This window comes from Pocillopora damicornis, chromosome 10 (assembly GCF_964200805.1).
Source record: "Pocillopora damicornis chromosome 10, jaPocDami1.2, whole genome shotgun sequence".
Taxonomy (NCBI): domain Eukaryota; kingdom Metazoa; phylum Cnidaria; class Anthozoa; order Scleractinia; family Pocilloporidae; genus Pocillopora; species Pocillopora damicornis.
In genome coordinates, this window is record NC_142679.1 from 22648770 (window position 1) to 22670819 (window position 22050).

The 22050-nt window shown below is 38.3% G+C and overlaps 1 protein-coding gene across 1 annotated transcript; it reads left to right on the top strand.

The window, feature by feature from the left end:
* Window positions 1-978: 978 nt before the first annotated feature.
* On the top strand, window positions 979-18440 carry LOC149039440 (uncharacterized). The gene is made up of 15 exons (XM_089185807.1): window positions 979-1042; window positions 3016-3272; window positions 5250-5370; window positions 5923-6045; window positions 6159-6281; window positions 6384-6584; window positions 6697-6819; window positions 7216-7509; window positions 9163-9482; window positions 9952-10093; window positions 10567-10895; window positions 11147-11288; window positions 11920-12382; window positions 12847-13058; window positions 18247-18440. Exons 1-15 carry the CDS (start codon window positions 979-981, stop codon window positions 18438-18440), a joined length of 3108 nt encoding a protein of 1035 aa, XP_089041933.1.
* Window positions 18441-22050: the final 3610 nt, after the last annotated feature.

Genomic DNA, 22050 nt, shown 5'->3' on the forward strand with positions numbered 1-22050 from the left:
CCAATGTGATCTACAACTGGGCATGACAGTAGGAATGAAATCTCTTTATTTAAAGCACCTGGTAAGGGTAACTATCTTCTACGTTATTTGGTTCTGAAGTGTTTTAAGGTTGGGTAGATTAGCTTTTGAATAGAGACACTGAGTCGCAGGGAGCTTTGTTCACTCCACAATAAAGTTTTCATAACTAAAGGGTAGTCCTCTGGTCAGTTATTGTTATTAAAAATGCCTGATTATGGGACAAATATAAATTTTAAAGGAAACGCGATCAATTTTTCCTGGTTCTGAAGTGTTTTAAGGTTAGGTAGATTAGTTTTTGAATAGACACTGAATCGCAGGGAGCTTTGTTCGCTTCACAATAAGGTTTTCATAACTAAAGGGTGGTCGTGTGGTCAGTTATTGTTATTAAAAATGCCTGATTATGGGACAAATATTAATTTTAAGGGAAGCGCGATCATTTTTTCCCATTCATGAAAAGACGTTCATTAACCATTAAGAGTTCCTGTTTTCCAGAACTTAAAATCGTCTCGAGTCGTAAAATCATGGTATTGAGCTTCCTGCTACTTTTGATTATGTATGTTTATAGTCCAGTAATTATTATTGAAGTAAATACATAGTTAAATAATAGAATAGAATATTTGACCTGTTTCTGTAACAAAGCCTCCTGTAGGTCCCTTGAAAAAATTTGAATATTTTGGGCATGGGTAATTATAACCTGAAGTCAAAACACATTGTTATATCCGCTGGGATGGTTGTGTGTGGTTATATAAAACCTCATCTTTATAGATATGGTTAATTATTCGCTTGCACAGAGACAAGTCGGTTGCTATGGTGACAATCTCCCGCCGAAAGTAATAAGTGTAGAGTATTTGAACGCATATTTAACTACAGCTGTCTCAATTTGTCTGATGTTCCTCGGCATAAAGTTGAAAAACTCACTTAAGCCGTTCGTTGGAATTATAGCGGGCGTTTTGTGGGAACATGCTGTTTGTTTTCTACTGCTTTGTTCTCACCGTTTTGGCTTCTCTGATACCAGAAGGACAAGGTGAGATTTTCCTACGGTTATGTCCTAGCTCATGTTTGAGTTCTATTTAAAAGTTTACCGAGTCTTTATGTTACATTTTTATCATCCTAATAAACATAACTAAGCCTTGAGATATCCACACAAACTTCTTCCCGAAATATTTCAGAAAATAAACTTTGACCAAGTTTCGCTCCAGATAGGCATAAGACAACGCTCATATTTTATAAGAGGTTCAGAATTAAAAGTTTTTAGGGAACATGGGTTTTAGGAAAGTTTTACTTCAAAATAATAATCAGGTCTCTGCCATGTTTTCCATAAACGTTCTCGACTTTTTGATGGGACACAAAGGATAAGATGACTATAGGCAGATCTTCGAATTTTAAAACAAGTGGAGAGTCTTGTTGAACTCAACTGAAATGGCTCGGCTGGATCAAATGAAAACTTGACACAGAAGTGGAACTTATGTAATACAGTCTTTTCGACTAGAAATAACGTTTCAGGGAAAATGATTAAAAATAAAAGAAAAAGCAACAGAGCTTTTTACTTTGAGCTGAAACGTGTTATTTGCATCAAAACTTGGCCATTTTGCTAAAAAATCTGGCTCTAAAGTTGATCCTTAAGTTGATTCAAATATTACAATCCTATAAATTGAGGACTTTGTGGATTGCGGGGAGCCTCTGCAGAAAGGAAATTTTAATAAAGGAAAGTAAGTAGCTTAGTGTAGATTCTGTCTGATGGAAAACCACAGACGTGTTCACTAGAGAGGATGTATTTTTGAAAAGGAATTCATCATTAATTGATACAGACATCCTGTTTTGACTGACATGAAAATTTTACCTCAGGCTCGATATTCAACACCTAACTTTGAGTCCTCACTTTCACTTAGTGCAGTAACTTTAAAAAGCAAATTTATTCTTACAGTTTATCGTACCGTCAACCCCAATCTGGATAATAGAGTTGTCCGTCGAAAACAGAAATTTTTGAAAACACGCTCTTAAAGAAGATGATGTGAAATGCAGACTTTAACCTATGGCTTGAACGAGAAATTCTAGAAAAAGGAATTTGTCAAAAAACCATAAGTACAGCATGCAGCGTCCTATTTTCTACCGCTTTTCAAGTTTTGTTGTCAATTACTACTTGGACATCGGATTCTAAAAGGCAGTATGATTCCTTTCATCGTATTTCTATTTCACTCGACCAAAATGTGACATTTTAGGATTTATTTTACTGTTACACTCAATTACGCCTTTAAAATGTGCATTCTCGAGTGTAAATTTCAGTCAGTTCGCCTCTTAGCCATTGTTAATGCACAATACGGAGGTAAAACTTTTGTTTAACAATTGGTTCATACGTCAGCGTGCGTTCATCGAGTTATGAAGCACTTGGGAAGTTTGACTGAGAGCACTCAAGAAACTATAGTTGCTCTCGGCTACGCCTCGAGCAACTCTTACGCATCTTTCGTGTTCTCAATTGTTTTATAACATTTTCAATCCGATGGTTTAAATGTTTAAGAATATATGAAAGTCATATATTTGAACTGCGGATAAAGACATGAATAAAAGTGATCCTCACAGTAATGTGCACTACTTAGGCAGTAGTGAAAATACATTACTGTGAGGATCACTTTCATTCATGTCTTTATCCGCAGTTCAAATATATATCGCAGAGGTCATGGGTTCAAATCCCGTACAGGCCTGAATTTTTTTCAGGCCTTATTTTTACTACTGCCTAAGTAGTGCACATTACTGTGAGGATCACTTTCATTCATGGTTTAAATGTTGTAAAAGGTGATCGCATCAAAAAGTTAAAAATTTATTGCCGTTATCATTCAGAACAATATTTAAAGTCACTCGACTGGTGTTATACGCAAGGCAGAAAACCAAAATTCAAATTAGAGCAATGATTCAGGAGTAACACTGCTGTAAAGTTCCAGTTTAAGTTAAAGTTCCTAGTACTACATAGCAACTTTCTAACTTAGTAAATTCTTTCTCCAGGTAATTGCCGCAATTTAAAGTTTACCAGTTTTCATAAACTTGGCTTCCGGTTGGAGAATCACACGGTTCGAACTATTGACGTTGTCAACGAGGATCTCTGCATGTTTCAATGCTACTTGGAACCTAACTGCGTCAGTTATAACTTCTATGAGGTAAAAAATTCGTCTGGAAAACATAAGTGTGATCTGAATAACGCGACTATTGAACACGATGAAGACCTGGTGGAGTACAAAAGTTGTATTTACCGCGGAGCAGAGGTGAGGATGAATTCTATGGGTTAAAAGTAATATTCCCTAGTCCAAGAAAGCTTTGATACCGCACCAGGGGATACCCCAGCCTCTCTAATCTGTTAAGAACAAGTCTCTGTAAGAATCAAACATCTTGGGAAATGAAAATTTTCAACCCCCTTCAAATTTTGCATGCAGTTAGGCACTCAGGGGTGCACAACAATGCCCTTTTTAAAGGTCGCAGCACCCTTGTTGCCACGGCAACAACGGCTGCTTGTTCGAGGCCTGGGGCCCTCATTTTCATACAAAAACGTCGCAAAAAAAGAGTGAAATATTTATTTCTCTATCTAAAGCTAAATAAAACATTACAAATTGCCACTTCTACCATATATAGTGAAACCATTCGTCTTTACTTTGATTTATTCAATTTTCCCTGAGAGTGAATGTGAACACACCAATAGATTATTCATCTCGGTACACTTTCGGTCATTTTTGTTGTCGGGTAAAACAGGGAAAACATTTATCTGAATTTCTCCAAAAGAACACCGATTCTGGAACTGAAACTACCCACCTAGCTGGTTATAATATTCTAGTTTTTAAATATGTAAAAATCTCTGCGGGCCTGCCTCTACTTTTTATAGGGACAATTCGCGAAAAAAGCTCAAAATCAGATATTGCATAATTTGGCGATGTTTACACCTAATGTTCTCAACAACAAATGTTTCAGACAAATTAAAAGTGCGAGGCTTTGAAAGACTGTTATCTTATGAGCAATATCCCGAAGAGAAATCTCGCCTCTGGCTGTCATCTTTTAAAAAAAATTGATCAACCTTCATGGAGGAATACTCGACGTAACTACAAACATATACCTCAAATCGTGTGCATATCATCCAGATTCCGAGTGCTGCACCTTCTTTCATGGGAATTTGAGCAACCCGAAGTCCTCTGAAGATACACTGTTATACTTGTATGTCATTTGAAACATGTTGGGCTAATCTACACGAAAGTATCCTCACACCGGTTATTTGTCATAAACATGTACGTTATCATGATGGCGTGACGCAGTATTTCTCCATGAAGTTTCCATCAGTCGCTCCAAAGAAGACAGGAAGTGGTTATTTTTCATATATGTCAGCAGATTTCCGCTTTCTGAATTAAAAACAACCAAAAAATAAAGAGGAAAACCTTGATTGAACACTCATAAACACTGAGAATCTAAGAGTATAAATCGTAATTTGTCAGCGGCGGTACTACATGTAAAACCCAGTTGCAACAATAGCAATTTGGATTCGGGCAGTTATCATTTTCTTGTGACAGGAACTAAGATATTTCAAATCTTCTGAAAACTGGCAGAAAACTGTTGGAAAATTTGCATAAGATATGACAAGGAGAGACTTATCACCGCCGCAGTGCTATCGAGTCAATCGATGTTTCCTTCCATGCCTTGATAAAGAAAATATCATAACAAAGTTCGAAATAAAAGATTAATTCCACCTTTCAAACAACTTGTTATCCACACGCAAATTGCAATTTGTCACTTGAACGAAACTCCGCATGGTTAATATGTAATCTGGATTGGTTCATGTCCTTCAGGAACAAGAACAGCGATTCCATCACCATTATTTTCCATACGTTTCTCCCGGAAATCTTTTACATGCTTAAAGAAAGATGAATATAACGCAATCTCCCAGTGATTTACACGAGAGGAAGTCAAAGGTCTCTTTAATTTTCCCCTGAGGTGGCCGGCTCACCAGGAAGAAAAAGGATATCGTTCGGTCCAATAACGTTAGTCTGTGGAGATTATCAAGCTAATAACTGAGAAGATTGTGCCCTTTGGTTCATCAGTGACAGCATTAAATATTGAAAATTTTCATTTCCCAAGATGTTTGATTTTACAGAGACTTGTTCTTAAATACACCGCTTGGAACGGGAACAAATGAATACATGCGAGGGAACTTTCTTGCCTGTAAAATCATTTTAAGTTTCTCTCTTCCTTTCCTTCCTAAGAATGCTTGTAAGCAGAATCCTTGCAAGAATAATGCAACATGCCAAGCTGGCTTTACAGACAGAGACTATCAGTGTTTGTGTGTTGATGGATCTGGATTTAAAGGCCATAATTGTGATGAGGGTAAGAAGTCTTATATCTTTATTGAGGCAGAAACATAATGTATAAGTGATAAGCTCTGCAGGCCCCTCCCTCAAATTGAAGTTCTTTTAGGTGATTGGGTAGACTTATTTGAGAGGGGTGAGTACCAAACAATCGCGAACACCTCAATAGTTTGATAGTCACAGAACATCGCAGGTTAAAGCCTTTGCCTTTCATGGCTTGCTAGAAGAATAATCCAGAATGGCATAAGTTATTCATAATTCAAAAGAGGACTTAGATATGAACAATTATGTTGCTTCTCATGGTTCATCTTGGAAAGGGATTCATCACTCATCTGTGTTTTTTACCTCATTCAGTCTCAGTTTTTTTAATGCGGTCTCTTACTCACCATCTACGCGAAGTAACTGTAATCTCTCAGTTTTCTTTCTTACGAAGCGAATGTAAAAAAAACTGAGTACAAAGTTTACTCAAAGATCAGACGTGATCCCATATCTAGATAAAAACATGAAATTATGAAAATCTTTAAGGAAACCAACTTAGATAAAGTCCATCGTCTTCTCTTTCCTTTTATAGACATAGACGAGTGCTTGTCTGGTAGACATGGCTGTGAGGGTAATACGACATGCAATAACACCATTGGATCATATTGCTGCAGGTGCAAGAAAGGATATCAGACAAATAAGACAAACTGTACAGGTAAGTATTCTTATCTGACAACAGGAAACGCTCGCGTGAAGACGAAAATTCGTGCCGCCTCAGCAAGTCGAAATAACCTTCACATTCTAATGGTATTCATTTTGTTGCCTCAGACATAGATGAGTGTTTGAACGGAGCACACGGTTGTGATATGAATGCTGTGTGTAACAATACCCTGGGATCTTACAAGTGCACGTGTAAAGATGGATTTCAAGGAAATGGAACTAAATGCACTGGTAACTAGTTCTGACATATTCACACTCCGTCCGTTACCTTCAGTTTTTTAGATTAGTTATAAAAACGGTCCCATTTACATTATTTTCCTTTTCGTGTTCTAGATCTAAATGAGTGTATGATCGGAACACATGAACAAACAAACTCAGATGAAGAAAACGGCCTTTTCTTTCCTCTTATAGACATAGACGAGTGCTTGTCTAGTAAACATAGCTGTGAAGGTAATACCACATGCAATAACACCATTGGATCGTACTCCTGCAGGTGCAAGAAAGGATATCTGGGAAATAAGACAAACTGTGTAGGTAAGTATTTTTATTTGACAACTGGAAACGTTCGCATAAAGACAAAATTCGTGCAGCCAGAGCAAGTCAAAATAACCTTCATATTCTAATGATATTCATTTTGTTGTCTCAGACATAGATGAGTGTTTGAACGGAACACACGGTTGTGATGTGAATGCTGAATGTAACAATACCCCGGGATCTTATAAGTGCACGTGTAAAGACGGATTTCAAGGAAATGGAGCTAAATGCATAGGTAACTAGTTCTGACATATTCATACTCCGTCTTTTACCTTCAGTTTTTCAGAATAGTTAGAAAAACGGACTCATTTACATTATTTTCCTATTCGTGTATTTTCCTTTTCGAGTTCTAGATCTCGATGAGTGTATGGACGGAACACACGACTGTGATGTAAATACTAAGTGTAACAATACCCGAAGATCTTACAATTCAACGTATAAAGATAGAACCAATTGATGTAAACTTAGCTGCATCAGACAAGAAGCGCAGTATTGGCAGCGTGTAAGTTATCGGTTGAACTGACGCCGGCACAAGACTAGCAAAATTGTAGGGTGCTCTGCAAGTGAACATTGTTCCAAAATCTTTGACGTATTGATAGTGCTGTTTGATTTTTTTTTCTCCTTTATTCAGAGAAAGTACGGTCTGTTATCATTTGCGAGGGAAAAAAAAGCACCATAAGTTGTAAAAATGACCAAAGAGCTATCGACGTTGTGGATGCAAATTATGGTAGACTGGACTCAAACACTTGTAGCCGTACCCAAGTTAGAGATACAAACTGCAAAGCTGAGAACTCATCGGTCATTGTGCGGATGAAGTGCGACGAAGAAGCTAGTTGCGAGCTGCACGCAGATCGTTCAGTTTTTGGTGATCCATGCCCTGGTACATTTAAATATCTGAAAGTCGAATACAAGTGTGTGAATTTAGGTTAGAACCTATAGCTATTGTTTTATTCTGTGAACTGGGAGGAGAAATGGCCTTTTGCTACCATTTAGGACGCATTCGCTTTTAGAATTGCATTAGGCGCTAGATCACGCGTCCATTTTCAGTCAGGGGCGTATTCAAAAAAATATAGGGAAAGAGGCAATCGTCAATATAGTCAATATTCAACAATTAAATTTTATACGAATTAATACCTTTATACTTTCATGAAATAAGCATTCGTTTGGTTCCGGAGTTTCAGTTCCTTTTTCTCTTGAGTGGCGCCCGCAAAAGCAAAGGAACACTTGACGAGGTGGTCTGGGATAGATTTTATGCACTAAGGCAGAAGTTCTGAACTGCTGTCTAGTCGGTTAATCCTGGTTGGATCACGTGTACACCAAAAGAGTGCAAACAATTTTCAAGCTGTATGCAGAAAAATTCAATATTAGCATGTCAGACCATTTGCCTGCATAAATGGTGAGACAGAAAAATTTCTATCTAATAATTCTCTATCGCCCCTTCGTGTACGTTGCTGACGAACACCGCTGCAGAACTAGATGCAAATGGGATAATTAGAGCAGGTTACAGGATAATTTACAGTTAAGATTTATGACACGTGTTCAGCAAATGCAACTGCACCGCAGAAAACTTAGGGAGTCTTAGAAGTGTCGTCTTGGGGACGCGATAGGTCACAACGCTTTTCAGGTTTACAACGGTAATTTTAAAGCACGAGCCCATTCTAAAAGCCAGCTTCAACATTGAAGGAAAAGCATTTTTAAACAAAATTATGATGGTTTATACATTACAATTATACGCTTCAAAAACCGGATTAGCTGTCTGTTACGTCGAAGCATCTTTTGTAGAGCACCTTTTGGTCTCAGAACTCACCATCTCTGGTAGCGGCAACAAACTGGTTTATTTCAACACATTGATATTTTCTTGTAAATGACACCTCCCCGCTCATAAAGCTTTTATACGCGTGCCAAGTGTTAAAGTGTCACTCTTGAATTCTAAGGTTCAAGAAGCTCCATAATGAGTTAACTATGTAAGCATCATAGGCAAAAAATTGCTCTGAGTAATTCCCTAAAATCAAGTTTCTAGAAAGACCTTTACCTTTAAGGTTGATCAAGGATTACTCTAGTCAGGTTCGTTGAATGAGCAAGTAGACACTTTTTTGTACCACATTCAAACCGATATCTGTTGTTTATCATGAGCGAACGACCTCATAACACCACTTTAAAAACGTTCGCCCCTTTTGGGTTCACATCAACTCAATTTTGATGAAGGATGAACGTCATCAATTCATACAACAATTGGCAGAAAAAATAATTGAAACGAGGTTTCTATATATTGTGGGCTTTCAAAGTTTTATATAAGAAAATGCTTGATAAAATCAATGAAGAGATCTGATGCTCTTGATCTGTTAAAATGGAAGATTATACACCAAGCTCTTCACAACAACGTTTACTCACAAACATGTAAACAGCATTAAGGAGATATTTTCTCATTAAAAAAATACACCTGATGTGGGCACAAGCCAAAATGTACTCATATTATGTAAAATGGAAAATATCTACCAATGGCATGTGAACAATTTAAGGTATATTAAGATGTTGCGACTCTCTTTTTTCATTTAGATTTCCTTTTGTTTTAAATTAGATTTACGTTGTCAAAGAACACTTGGTATGGAAAGTGGTGCAATCACCGATGAGCAAATAAGTTTCTCTTCCCTAGAAGAGAATGAGGCGAAAATTGTAAGATTACATCACACAGGGACGACTTGGATAGCTGATCATGATAAGAAGGATTCTAATCCGTGGCTTCAGCTCGATCTCAGGGCTCAAAACACTGAAGTAACACGAGTAGCAACACAGGGATCCCATCAACATAACAAATGGGTGAAGAAGTACAAGCTACAATACAGCAACTTTGGAGTGAGATTTCAAAACTACAAGGAACAAGGACAAACCATATCAAAGGTAAAACTGATCAGAAGTGGCGAAGGGTTCTAAAACATGAGTTGCTCATTGTACACAAAGTCAAGTTCATTCCTTAACTCAAACTTCCCAATGTGTTCTTTGAGTAGTTTGTTAGGACAAACAGTCCACTTTGCGATCAGATCAGCTTCGTTTCTCGATTTGTTACGATGTATGAGTCGGCAGTTGTTCAAGAAAATTGTTACGATGTATGAAAATTTCATAAATTTACCATTTTCTTTGCCCAGGTACAAATCTCATCTATTCAGGTTTTTAGTAACCTCAAAGAGATATTTGTAGAAAACTTCGACTTTATCTTAACTTACGGTGGCATGGGATTTCATGAATCAAGTCGCTCGTGAGATATTTCACAGTTTAACCGGCGAAAAGCATTGCATACTATAAGGCGGGCACGTACCGCGCATTTTAGATAAAAACACTCGAGATTTATTTCACATCTATTATGATGCAGGAATTTGACGGAAACACAGACAAGAACAATGTTGTTTATCACGATCTGAACCCACCAATCACAGCAAGGTACATACGTTTTCTACCCGTGGAGAAGAATAACGAGATATCAATGAGAGTGGAGCTGTATGGATGCGTGAAAGGTAAGGGAAATGGCTTTCCTCTAAAGCTGATAATCATTGTATCTAACCGGCGTATTAAATAAGCTGAGTAATTGATACTGTTTTGAACCGAATCCATCGATCCTCTGGTCAAGAAAAACCAGATAAAGTTTATGAAAGTTAGAAGTTAAATCAGCCAAACCAAAAACAGAACTAAATATCAAAAGCAGTGATTGGTGTGTCCAGAAATTTCTTCTAAGTTTCAATCAAACGAAACTATGGACAGTTTTCTTCTAATAGGCTTGAGATAGAAAAGGACTACGCATTACAGTTGATCTGATCATAGAAGCTCTTTAAAGTTCATTTTGTTGAAGGCTTCTGTAATTATGTTAACGAAATTTTCAGCTCAGTGTTACCTACACTTCATTAATTGCCTCATGATCTCATGGCTGCTTTTATTTCGCTGCTGGAGATAAGTTATATTTGTAAAACGCCTGTTAACCTTTTTTAAACAGAATGCGGAAGATTTCTGGGCATGCAAAGCGGTGAAATCTCTGATGGACAATTAAGCGCCTCTTCAGAGAGAGACTCTAAACACTCCACCACTCAGAGCAGACTTCATGTTGTAAATCCTGACAGAGCGGGATCTTGGGCAGCTGCAAAGAATGATACGGATCAGTGGCTCCAAGTTGATCTGGTTATTCTGCACACTCAAGTGACACGTGTGGCAACACAAGGAAATGATGGAAACCAGGTGGAGTGGGTTACAAAGTACAATCTTCAGTACGGCAACAACACAGAAAGGTTCTACAATTATACAGTCCCAGGGCAAAAAACAACGAAGGTAAAATCGATTTCTTTTGTATTGATTCCCGTTTAAACAGGGAAAGAAGTATTTTTGGATCATCATTGGCAGGGGTTTTGCAAACGCACCGTCCATAATAACTGTAAAATATTGAGGCCCCCGAGAGGAACGACTAGAGGAATGGTGTATGAGCGAGTTGGGGGACTGTTTTCACATCGTAATAACTGATATTCATAAAATTAATTGTTATCAAAGATTTATTGAAAAACCTCTTGTGTTGTAAATTCAAGGTTTTTGCAGGAAACGTTGATCAGAATACCGTGGTTTATCACGACCTTAACCCACCAATCACAGCGCGTTACATTCGTTTTAAACCAGTAGAGTGGCAGGACTGGATATCAATGAGGGTAGAACTGTATGGCTGTGTACAAGGTAAGGCCTGAATGATAATAACGATTGAGAGGTACCTCTTGTAAAGAGTAGTTTACACCACACAATGCTTCATTTCCTGTTCAAAAGCGAGCGCTTGGACGTTGTTTGCTGTGTGTCATCTCAATCACAATCGAGCTGCTACAAGTTGACGCGAGTTTCCTGGACTAATAACAGGGCGAAGTAAGGCAAAACTAATACAATGCCGGACAACTTGTTATAATGATTTGAAAATTGCTCTGCATAGCATTATTCAATTGACTTATCATCTTTGGTCAAATGGAGTTCCTTCCTTCTTCACTCTCCTCCTTTCTCTCTCACGTGTGATCGCTGAACCACAAACTGGAATAATTTGACGAGAAAAACTACTCTTATCGCGGGAAATCCCGTGGTGGCTCAACCGTATAGTTTATGAAATCGTCGAAATAGTCGAATGTTATCCTCATATGCAGTGGAGTAAGTCAATACCTAACTAATCGAACACGTATCGAACACTCCAAGTGACTGACGTTTTTACTCCTTTTTTTTTTCGGTAATTCAATAATTTACGTAGCTGTAAGAATATTTCCTCAGTAATGGCACCATTGGAAATGGCAAAGAAAATTTTGACAATCTCTTGTGTGTTTAAATGCAGGATTTACGGCTGTGTTTACAAATCTTGGTGAGACTGGATCAATGGGTCCAGACTCGATTGGGAGTCATTACAAAGATCAAAACCATGACGGAAAAGTAACAGTGTCCAGCGGTATTCAACTGTGGACTGTGCCACGCACTGGTGAATACAGAATAGAAGCAATAGGTGCCTCAGGGGGGTACGGTAAGGACAGTGTCATCAAAACCGGAGGAAGAGGGGCGCGGATGATCGGAAACTTTATTTTGACGAAAGATGAGATCATTCGTATACTTGTTGGTCAAAAAGGGAAAAGAGGGGGTGAAAACACAAAAACTGCTGGAGGTGGTGGAGGTACATTTGTAGTGAGAGGAAACAACAAATCTTTGATCATAGCTGGAGGTGGAGGTGGGGTTAAAAATATGTCAAAACAACATCCGGGATGTGATGCGTCCATAAACACAACAGGAAATGCAGGGAACAACTCGCCTTTGGGGACAGGAGGAAGCAACGGACATGGAGGAAAAACTAGTGGTCAATCTCCATCAAAAGAGGAAGACCACAGTAAGATTTATCAGAACTTAATTATTGAAACTAGTAATTCTAACTTTAAAATTTTTCTTTTCTCGGAGGCACCTCTTAGAATATCTAAAGTTCAACTGGGTTTTCCGCTCAGTTTTTAAAAATCGTACATATTTATTTACTGCTCACCACCGATCCGTCAATATGCATACTCTCACTTCATTTACATTTCTTTTGTCCTGATAAGCTTTTCTACTTCTAGTAATTGACTACCCCATTATATTTTTAAACAAACTTCCAAAAATTGATAAGTGCTCTTAGTTGAAAATATTGCGAATCGTCGTTTAAACGCTCTAAAGTAAGCAATCAAATAGGAGCCGTCTATAAGACAACTGCTACTCACTTTTCGTTTATTGTAGGTGGTGGTAGTGGCAGTGGTGGTGGCGGCGGTGATGGTGGCAGTGGCGGCGGTGGCGGTGGCGGCGGCGGTGGCGGCGGCTTCTACAGTGATGGAAACAATTCTGCGAGCGGTTCTGGTGAAGGAGGTAAAGGATATCTTCAGGGAGGAAAGGGTGGAACTGCTAAGGGTGGGTTTGGAGGTGGCGGTGGTTTACGAAGAGGTAGCGGTGGTGCTGGAGGCGGTGGAGGTTACTCTGGAGGAAATGGGGGTGCGGGTGATGAAGTTTCCTGTGGGGGAGGGGGTGGATCTTTTAACGATGGGAAAAATCAGCAAAATGAATGTTGCTTCAATAGCTATGAACATGGTAGAGTTATCATCACGTTTCTTCCGTGACACGCCCTCGGCAGTACTCTCTCGAAAGTGTAAGGCTAATTCTGTTTTGAAGGCTGATTGTTGTTAGTCTCTAAACTCCGGAGTTGAGTAATCTTTTGTTTAATCTTCATGTTTAGTTACTGAGCGCTTTAAGGTGTTGGCCAAACGGTGCAAACCTAAGGAGTTAAATTCATTTGTTTTTGAGTTCAGATTTTAAATTTACAAATATAATTTTCTAGAGTAGTTTTATTTGTGAACATCACCTGACGTAAGGAATACGTCTCCTACATACGTTTTGTTCTTTTTTGCGGCTCTCTTTTGCGCAATTTATCAGATGGACACGCGCATCAATTGATAACTAGTTAATAAATAACATGCAGGGTATTAGGACTAGTAAGTATTTTGTAGAGAAAATGTTGGGAAGACAGTCCTTCATGTTTTTCTATACTTCAATCATTACTTATATTTAAGAATGATTTTCAACTGACTGCGAGGGTTTATCAATTTATTTTTCCTGATTAAGTCAAAACTAAAATAGATTTCCATTTTAATACGATCAGTTAGACCCAATATCTTTGTTTTTCCGACCGGTCTTTGGGCCGACTGAATGCTTTTTTTTGCATGACACAGGTTTCAGTTTTACTGCCATTGACACAAGTTACAAATTGTCCAGAAAACTTAAATTTGATTTGGGATTTATATGGCCTCATTTGTTAATTATCAACAGAATCCTTTATTTATATACATTCTGGCTTTGTCTGTGTTTAGGTCGTATTTCGCTGCGCATGATACAGACTGCATTTTTACCGCGACCGTTTGCAAACTATTCGCGAAAAGTGTGTTTCACTAATTTGTGATACATTTGGTGTCTTTTGGTTTTTATCATTGGAATACGTCATTTTTTTATTGTTTTAGTTTTAGTTTTAGGATTCCCAGTCAATTGAAAATGGTTCAGCTTCACCTCTAGCGGAATCTTGTAAAGTGAAAAAAAAAAATATTAAAGTAATGTGTTTCCAGATGTTGATTAATTAAGAGGGGACTAACGAATTCTAAAATGAAATTCAGTCATTTAAGTTCTGTTTTCGTTTTCAGAAAGCAGGGTGTAAAAGCGGTTATATATGTTAAGGTGATGACACGTTCAAGTTTCCGCAAAACTTTATTTACTTGTTAGATTAGTGTGTTTTTGTCAACATTTAGAATAACTTTTAAGGAGGCTCTCGTCGAGCTCTTCTTCATGAAAAGGAGAAGAAAGGTGTAATTGTAATAACAATTATTATTTCCATGAGTTTTCAGTCAGTAGTGTCAATTTATATTACATTATGTTAAAAATCAATAAATTGATTCCTAAATGTCAGTAATGGCTCTTTACTTAGTTGCACTTAAGTTATAACTTAACACTAATTGAGAACAAAGTTATTTGGGGAAAAGAACCTGGAAATGTACTTCACCGAAAATACCAGAATCCTTAAGTTCACTACGTCAATTTCCCGACCTTCGTTTTTAGTTTAGATTGGAGACGGAAGATTCACGTACGACTCACATGGCCGTTGAATGGCCTTGACCACAGGCCTAATGGATGGTGAATTGTAGATATAAGAGGCAGTTTGCGTCTTTATTAACTCTGCACAACATTCTCAATTTGGGATATGTCTAGGAAATTAAGTGAAATTTGCAGAAGCGCGTGCAAGGTTGGGGGTCTTGCAGACTCTGATGACTCGTATGTCTTGAGGAAATTTAAGGGACATGACTGTTTCCACATTTTCCCAGACTCTCCTAACTTTAATGGAATCGATCAGAACCTACTGAAAGTAACCAGCTCAAGTTTCGCCATGTTGGCAGGTATGTAATTTTCGGGTAATTCAAATAAGAAATTAAAATCTTACAAGTTGGCGTCTTTAGGAATAAAACCAAACTAAACGGTATCATTTTTTCGACTCATGCCATTCTTTAAAAGCTTTGTCCCTCGTATAAGATGGAATTTTTGATCTTCACAAAAAAGATTGTTGAGCAAAGATTCGGGAAATGAAGTCAAGCAACCATTATCTCTCAAGTCGTAAAAGTGTAGAATTTAGCTTCTTGCCACCTCTGACTATATATGTTTATAGTTCAGTGATTATTATTGAAGAGAAGATATGAATGTGTGAGAATAAAATCTTCACCCTTTTTCCATAAAACTGTACCAAAGCCCTTTCAGATCCCGAAAAAAAAGGTAATTTGGGACTTAAGCACTTTCAATCCGAAGCCAAAATACATTGTAATATTCGTGGATTTTGTCGGGTGCGGTTATATAAAAACTTGTCATGTTGATGGGGCTAATTATTCGCTTGCACAGTTTGAAACGAGTCGGTTCCTATAGTGGCAATCCCTGGCAGAAAGGAAGGGATAATTGTTTTGCAATAAAAAATCCAACTTTGCTCGAAAGTTCTTTGAAAAGACATGAAGTGAAGAATAGCGGGGCTTTTCATCTCCTTGGCCCTTGCTCGAGAAACCCGCACCCCCCGTCAACCTTCCTTGTACAACAATCTCATAGCGTCTGAATTAAAGGCGGCGGGGAAGGAGGGGGAGTTGGTACAAGACTCTTCTCGTATTGGTATAATAAATGATTTCGTCTACATACTTACTCTTCTTGCAATAGTATGGGATAGCAAATACATTTCACAAGAGGCTCGTGAGTACTTTGTCCTTTTACAACCCAATTTTTTGGAGTAAGATGAATAATCAAAGTGCTCTGTGAGCAAACTCGTGAATTGACACATGATTTTTTTATGTTTAATGTTATCTGGTTTAGGGAATTTTGTGGTTGATTGTCATATCTGGAGTACGAGCAGTAGTTCAGTGTTCGCTAATGTAGCAAAGAAACAAAGTAACGTTGGGATAAGAAGGCATTACAATTGAAATGACCATGCTATTACATTTGACAAGGTGGATGATGTCATGTGTTTTAAACGTCTATCATTTTTGTTTCTGGTTCAAAAGAAAAGGTTGGAAGTAAATGTGGGTGAAAAGTGAAATTTACTGTCTTTCGTTGTAAATATTAGAAAATCAAGGCAATACTGTCTTAATGAAAACATTAACGATTCCCTCTTTATCAAATGAGACAAACGGGAACGAGTTTTGAGTGATATAATTAAGCCAAGCCTGCCACCGTCATTTTGGATCTCCGCCTGGGTAGATCTAAGTCACGTGCTAGGCAACGTATAATCAATAACAAGATAGAATTTCATTTCAGGCCTAGTTATCAATTTCGTGGTGTGTAACTTTCGCATTTTAGTACGTTGTATGTATGTTGAATCTTCAAATTGTCTTAAAAACTTAAAAGAAAATTTTTCTTTAAAAATTCACTGAAATCGGTAGCTAAAATTGTTTGTTTAGGTGTTTTCTGATTTTCGTGTTAACTTGTTATTTCGTCAGTCGCCGGCATCTTTTGTTGCTTCACACAGGAAAAACACACGCGACGAAACGTAATGATCAATTTTGTCCTCAATCTCACGCTATAACAGAAAAAGCTTTTGAACATCTGTAAACTCCGAGCGCTACGCAGTAAGTGATATTTTCAATGAATCTTCGGATTGTTTTCAAGTTCAAGGATTGTAAATTACAATTTTATGAAAAACGAAGGTTGTTCTGTTATTTCAGTGTGAATCCTTGCATGCCTGCCAGTCGCTGGCGCCGCTTGTTGAAACTAAAACGAAAAAAAAAAACTCTTTTAAGATTATCTCTGGCTTCTTTTTCACCCCACCACTATTCTTAGCAAAAAAGGTCGCCATTTCGTCTGTTTATTGCTCGCCAAAAACTATAAAATGCACTCAAAAGCCTAAAATCTAAAAAAAGTTTACAGGAATCGACCAATCGAGCGAGCGAGCGAGCGAGCGAATTCCATTCCCCACATCGTATCTATAACTTGCTCTTGCGCATGCGCGCAATTCACGAGTTAAAAACGGATAAAATTTTAGGGAAATAGCTTTTGGAGAAGCCTAAAGCGAAAGTTTACCTCAGAGTAATTACTCACGTCACTGCAATGCTTTTCATGAACGTTTTTGACTTTTCAATCCCCCAAGACGGATATGATGACCAGTGGCAGACCTTTGTATTTTCAAAAGAAGTTGAGAGGCTTATTTAAACTTGACTGAAATAGCTCGGCTGGATCGACATAAAACTTGACACCGCTTTTCTACAGTTTCGTAAAGAAAATTTATTATCATGGGCCAAATAAAGATTAAAAAAAAAGCGGGTCTTTAAACATTTCGCTGAAACATGTCATAAGTAATAAAGCCTGGCTCTTTGTCACAATTTGGCTCTAAAGTGGATCTTAAATAAAGTTTGTTCAAATTTCATAACATCTAAATCATACGATTCGTGCATTTCCGGTTGTAATTTCTAAAAAGTAGTCACAATAGTTAATATGCTTTCAAATTGATGCACCCTAAAAGGCATGAATGTTAGAAGCTTTTTACTCCCTGATGCTTCCTACACGCGCGGAATATCGATAGGATGTCTAGATGTATATTTAGTTTGGATAATTACCAATTTTGTAAAACTCATGGCGATTATATTTTTTTCGTAAAGATTCGTTCACTTGAATGTAGCTCGTTCTCTTAAATTCTCATCGCTCTTGCCCCCATATTACATTATTTTAAAGCCACCAAGTTTACGAATGCACACTAGGTCATAAACGTAAACAAGGTGGATATTTGCACAGTTATCAAGAATGTTGATTAATTACGAATTTGGGTGATACAGCATAAGCATTGCAGGAATAACACGGACTTATTTTGAACAGGGATTCGATTTTCGTAACTTGCTTTTCAAGTCCTTTAAGGCAAAGCATAGAAAAACAGAACTAAGTTGTAAATTAAAACAAAAAAGTTGTTCTCCCGCCATCTATATAGATGCGCTCAGGTACCATTAAAGAGAGATTCACTGGACATTTCTTTTATCGGTTTTAGGTGGCGGCGGCGGCGGCTTTTAGGGTAATGGGGGAGGAGGAGGAGGAGGTAAAGGTGGCAAAGGATTTTTCAACAGTGGAAAGGGTGGAACGTATAACGGTGGGTTCGGAGGTGGTGGCGGAGATCCAGCTTACTCTGGGGGAGCTGGCGGCGGTGGAGGTTACTCTGGGGGAGCTGGAGGTGCTAATGAAGATCCCTCTTGTGGTGGTGGAGGAGGATCTTCTAACAGTGGAACAAATCAGGAAAATGAATGTTGTTATAATACGGCTGGAAATGGTAAAGTGACTATCACCTTTATCGAGTGAACAATGCACATGGCAACAAAATATTATTGTGGAATTTCACACAATTTTATAATTCTTAGTATAATGAAAAAAAATATAAGACAAATTACGGTTTCTGTCATATCGTGATATTAGTATACACAAGGGATTCTCAGAAGAAATAGTGCACCATTCGATTTACTTGCAGATTCACAGAAAGCGCTAAAATATCCGTCAGAAAGTGCAGCTTCATGAAACTTTCACAAAATTTCAGTTTCTCTGTGGCAGTGTACACTTTGGGAATGCTCCCCTAAGATAACTCTTAGTTATTTTATCTAGTTGTATTTGGATTCGAGTAGATTGTTAGGTGTTCTACGTTTAATTACGATAGGCAGGCACCAGAGCTCAAGTTGGTTCATTTTTACTTCCCATAATTTTATCCGAACCTCCTTCAGGTTGTGGGTTTCATTTAAACCGAGTAAACGAAAGACAGTTCGGCTTTATCACCTTCCGACCACCGTGCATGGTTATCATGTTTACATAGGTATGGGGCTCCGCTTAGTCCCTCCGCGGGCAGCAGCTTGATCAGGCTTAATTCTCATTACCTAAATGCTACACAGTGTCTTATAAATGTTAGAGGAAATTAAAATCTGACCACTCTCGTGAGATAAAGGGTGCAAAAGGTCAGAGCAGCAGCTGGTAACACATCTTGATTGAAAATTCAACTCGTCCTATTATCACTGCGTCCAAATAAGCGCTTACTGTGAACCGAAGATGCAATGTTTTTGGCGAGTGCAAGTAAATCACTTTTCTAGACTTTCAAGATAGGCCAGTTCCTCTTTTCCCACAGGATACGGAAAGGAATTATTTCATGCATCAATAGAAGTCATCGGAGGCATCTGTAGTTGATAGAGGATTTGCGTTATTCTGTACAGTTTCTTGGCTTCTGTACATTTCCGCAACCTAGATTTAAGCTAGCGCTAACCGGGGGGTATTTCCAATCTGCTACATTTTAAGTTAATAAATATTAGGTTATGTAGTTTCTACGAAAAAAACATTAAACTGTGTTTAACAAAACAACTCTAAAACATGTGTAAGCTTTGGTGTGAATGGGGTATAAGACATTCGTGATACGTGGGAACGACTGACTTCGTTTAATGTTCATTTTATTCTTCGCGTGACTTGAGGGGGCACTACAAAAAGTATTTAATAGACTAATGATTGAGTTAGAAAATTATATATGTACACTTCAGCAGTGTTTATAGCTGCGAGGATCTCTTATATTCGTTTCTTCACCGCAGTGCACATATATGATTTTCGTTTATATACAATCATTATTCATCACTTGGATAGACCCAACATAATGAATAGCTACCAGTTGGCTTGTTAGCTCAGCTGGTTGAGTGCTCCACCCATATCGCACAGTCATGGGTTCAAATCTGACCTGAATGATTTTTTCAGGTCTTATTTTATTTACTAAATCAGTGGTGTTTATAGCTTCGAGGATCTCTTATATTCCTTTGTGGTTTTATTGATAAAACTCGTCACTCTCACTAAATGCGAGTAAAAATAAGACTAAGAATGATTATGGGCCTAAGGTATTTTGTAACCGCGCCGTAATGGCTGCCACACTCTATTTTGAGCTCTATACTTTTTTGATAATTTCGTCCCTCTGCAACCTTGCCCGAGTCAAGTTTTCGACGAGTAGTTTATCCAAGGATGCTTGGTCCCACAGAGAGAGTTCTTTGGTGGAAAGAAATCCATTTTCAAGATCTTTTGAGTCATTCTTAATTCACCTCATTACTATTCAACGTCGCGATCTCAGGTCGCACATGAAGCTTTCTTTTGCGATTACTTTGTCGACCAAACGTGGTGGGACTTCCTTGACGCTTCCTTCCAAGCCTTTTATTATGGATTTAACTATCTACATGGATGTTTCGCGAAACCCTGGTCCTTCTCCAGCAGGTTCTCTGGGCCTGAAGGAAAATTGTTTACGATCTGATCCTTCACGCTTCGGTTCTTTCGTTGACTCGCATATTGTTTATTCAAAGGGTCATCTTTACTCTCAGAAAAAGCGCTGCATTACAAACTGTAACATCTGCCCTGATATCTATTTTAAAGAATTTTGGCTTGTTTCGTGGCCGCAGAAAGAGAGCTGGTAGACTTGTTCGCCTGAAGAGAGCAAAGCAATCGAGAGCCATTCCTGTTATTATCCGGCCAATTCACACGTTAATTTTAATTCCCATTACACAAGATCTCGAACACTTAGACATATTTCGGCCTTGCCCTCACAGCCAAGAATCATTCCTTGTTGCATGGTAATGAACACAAGATCTGTTGCTAAAGTGGACGCCTTCCCTGCCCTTGTTGCTGAGTTGCTGACAAATAACTGCGACCAGTGCTTTTAGACTGAAACTTGGCTTAAACCTATACATCCAACTCACATTGTCTGCCCCAACGGATTTTGTATGATTCGTAAAGACAGATTGGATCGTGGAGGAGGTGGCGTCGCTATTATTTGCAGAGGAGATTGGAAAATTGAACGGCTGGAGGGTCCTCTTTCCAATGTTTTTTAATGTTTATGGCTGAGAGTTTCGACTCCTAATTCCGTCTATTATGGATATGTTGTTTACCATCCTGATGAGTCCTTGTATGATCAAGAGGAACTGCTGGATTTTCTGACGGCTTCTTGCGAACATTTAATGGCTGTGAATCCGAATTGTACAATCATTATTGCTGGGGATGTTAATCAGCTAAAATACAAGGATTTACTTGTACATGCTTCGCTGTCTCAGATGGTTAAAAAGCCGACCAGAGGAGTAAATATCCTGGATGTTTTTATGACCAATACTCCTTATCTATGGGACAAGGTCAGGGTCTATAAAAGTGCTATTAGGTCGGACCACAACATGGTTATTGTACGTCCACGAATATCTGCTAAGGCTAAACGTAGCAGCATACAATTTAGAGATGTTAGAGAACACAGAAAAATTCAAATGGCTCATCTGCTTGAGAGTCATGATTGGCGGGAGGTTTTTTCTGTCAGTGATTGTGAATTGAAGTGTGATGGGCTATCTAACACCCTTTGGACCATGTTTAATGAGTGTTTCCCGCTGATTTCTGTTCGTATATCCTCAAGAGATCCTCCTTTCATTTCACCATTGGTTAAACATCTTTTGAAATTTAGGAATAGGTTGCTAAGGAGATCTAAACGGCTTCCTGTTGGCCTTGAGGACAGAATCAACCATCTTATTAGCTCGCGTGCCTGGTGGTCTACTGTCAGTACCATCACTGGAAGAGATACTGAGCCCCAATTGATTAGCTCAGTTATTCACCCAGACATCATCAATAAATACTTTTGTAGCATATCCTCTGACCCTGAATATATAGCCCCTGCACCAATTGATCTTCCTAATGGTGCAAGAATACCTAAAATACCTCTTCAGGTTGTTACGAGTTTTCTCTCTGGGCTTAAGAGGACTGCTAGTGGCCCGGATGAGCTCCCATACTGGCTTTTTAGAGATTTCGCTTATGATAAAGTACCATCCTCTTGGAAGATGGCAGACATCAAGCCTTTACCAAAGGAATCTCCATTAACTTGCTGTACCCAGCTTCGGCCAATTTCTTTAACTGCTGTTATCATGAGACTCTT

Coding starts and splice junctions, on each gene's coding strand:
- LOC149039440 (XM_089185807.1), top strand. CDS start 979: ATGCTGTTTGTTTTCTACTGCTTTGTTCTCACCGTTTTGGCTTCTCTG. Junction 6,046..6,158: donor AAATAAGACAAACTGTACAG/GTAAGTATTCTT, acceptor TTGTTGCCTCAG/ACATAGATGAGTGTTTGAAC. Junction 10,896..11,146: donor CAGGGCAAAAAACAACGAAG/GTAAAATCGATT, acceptor TGTAAATTCAAG/GTTTTTGCAGGAAACGTTGA.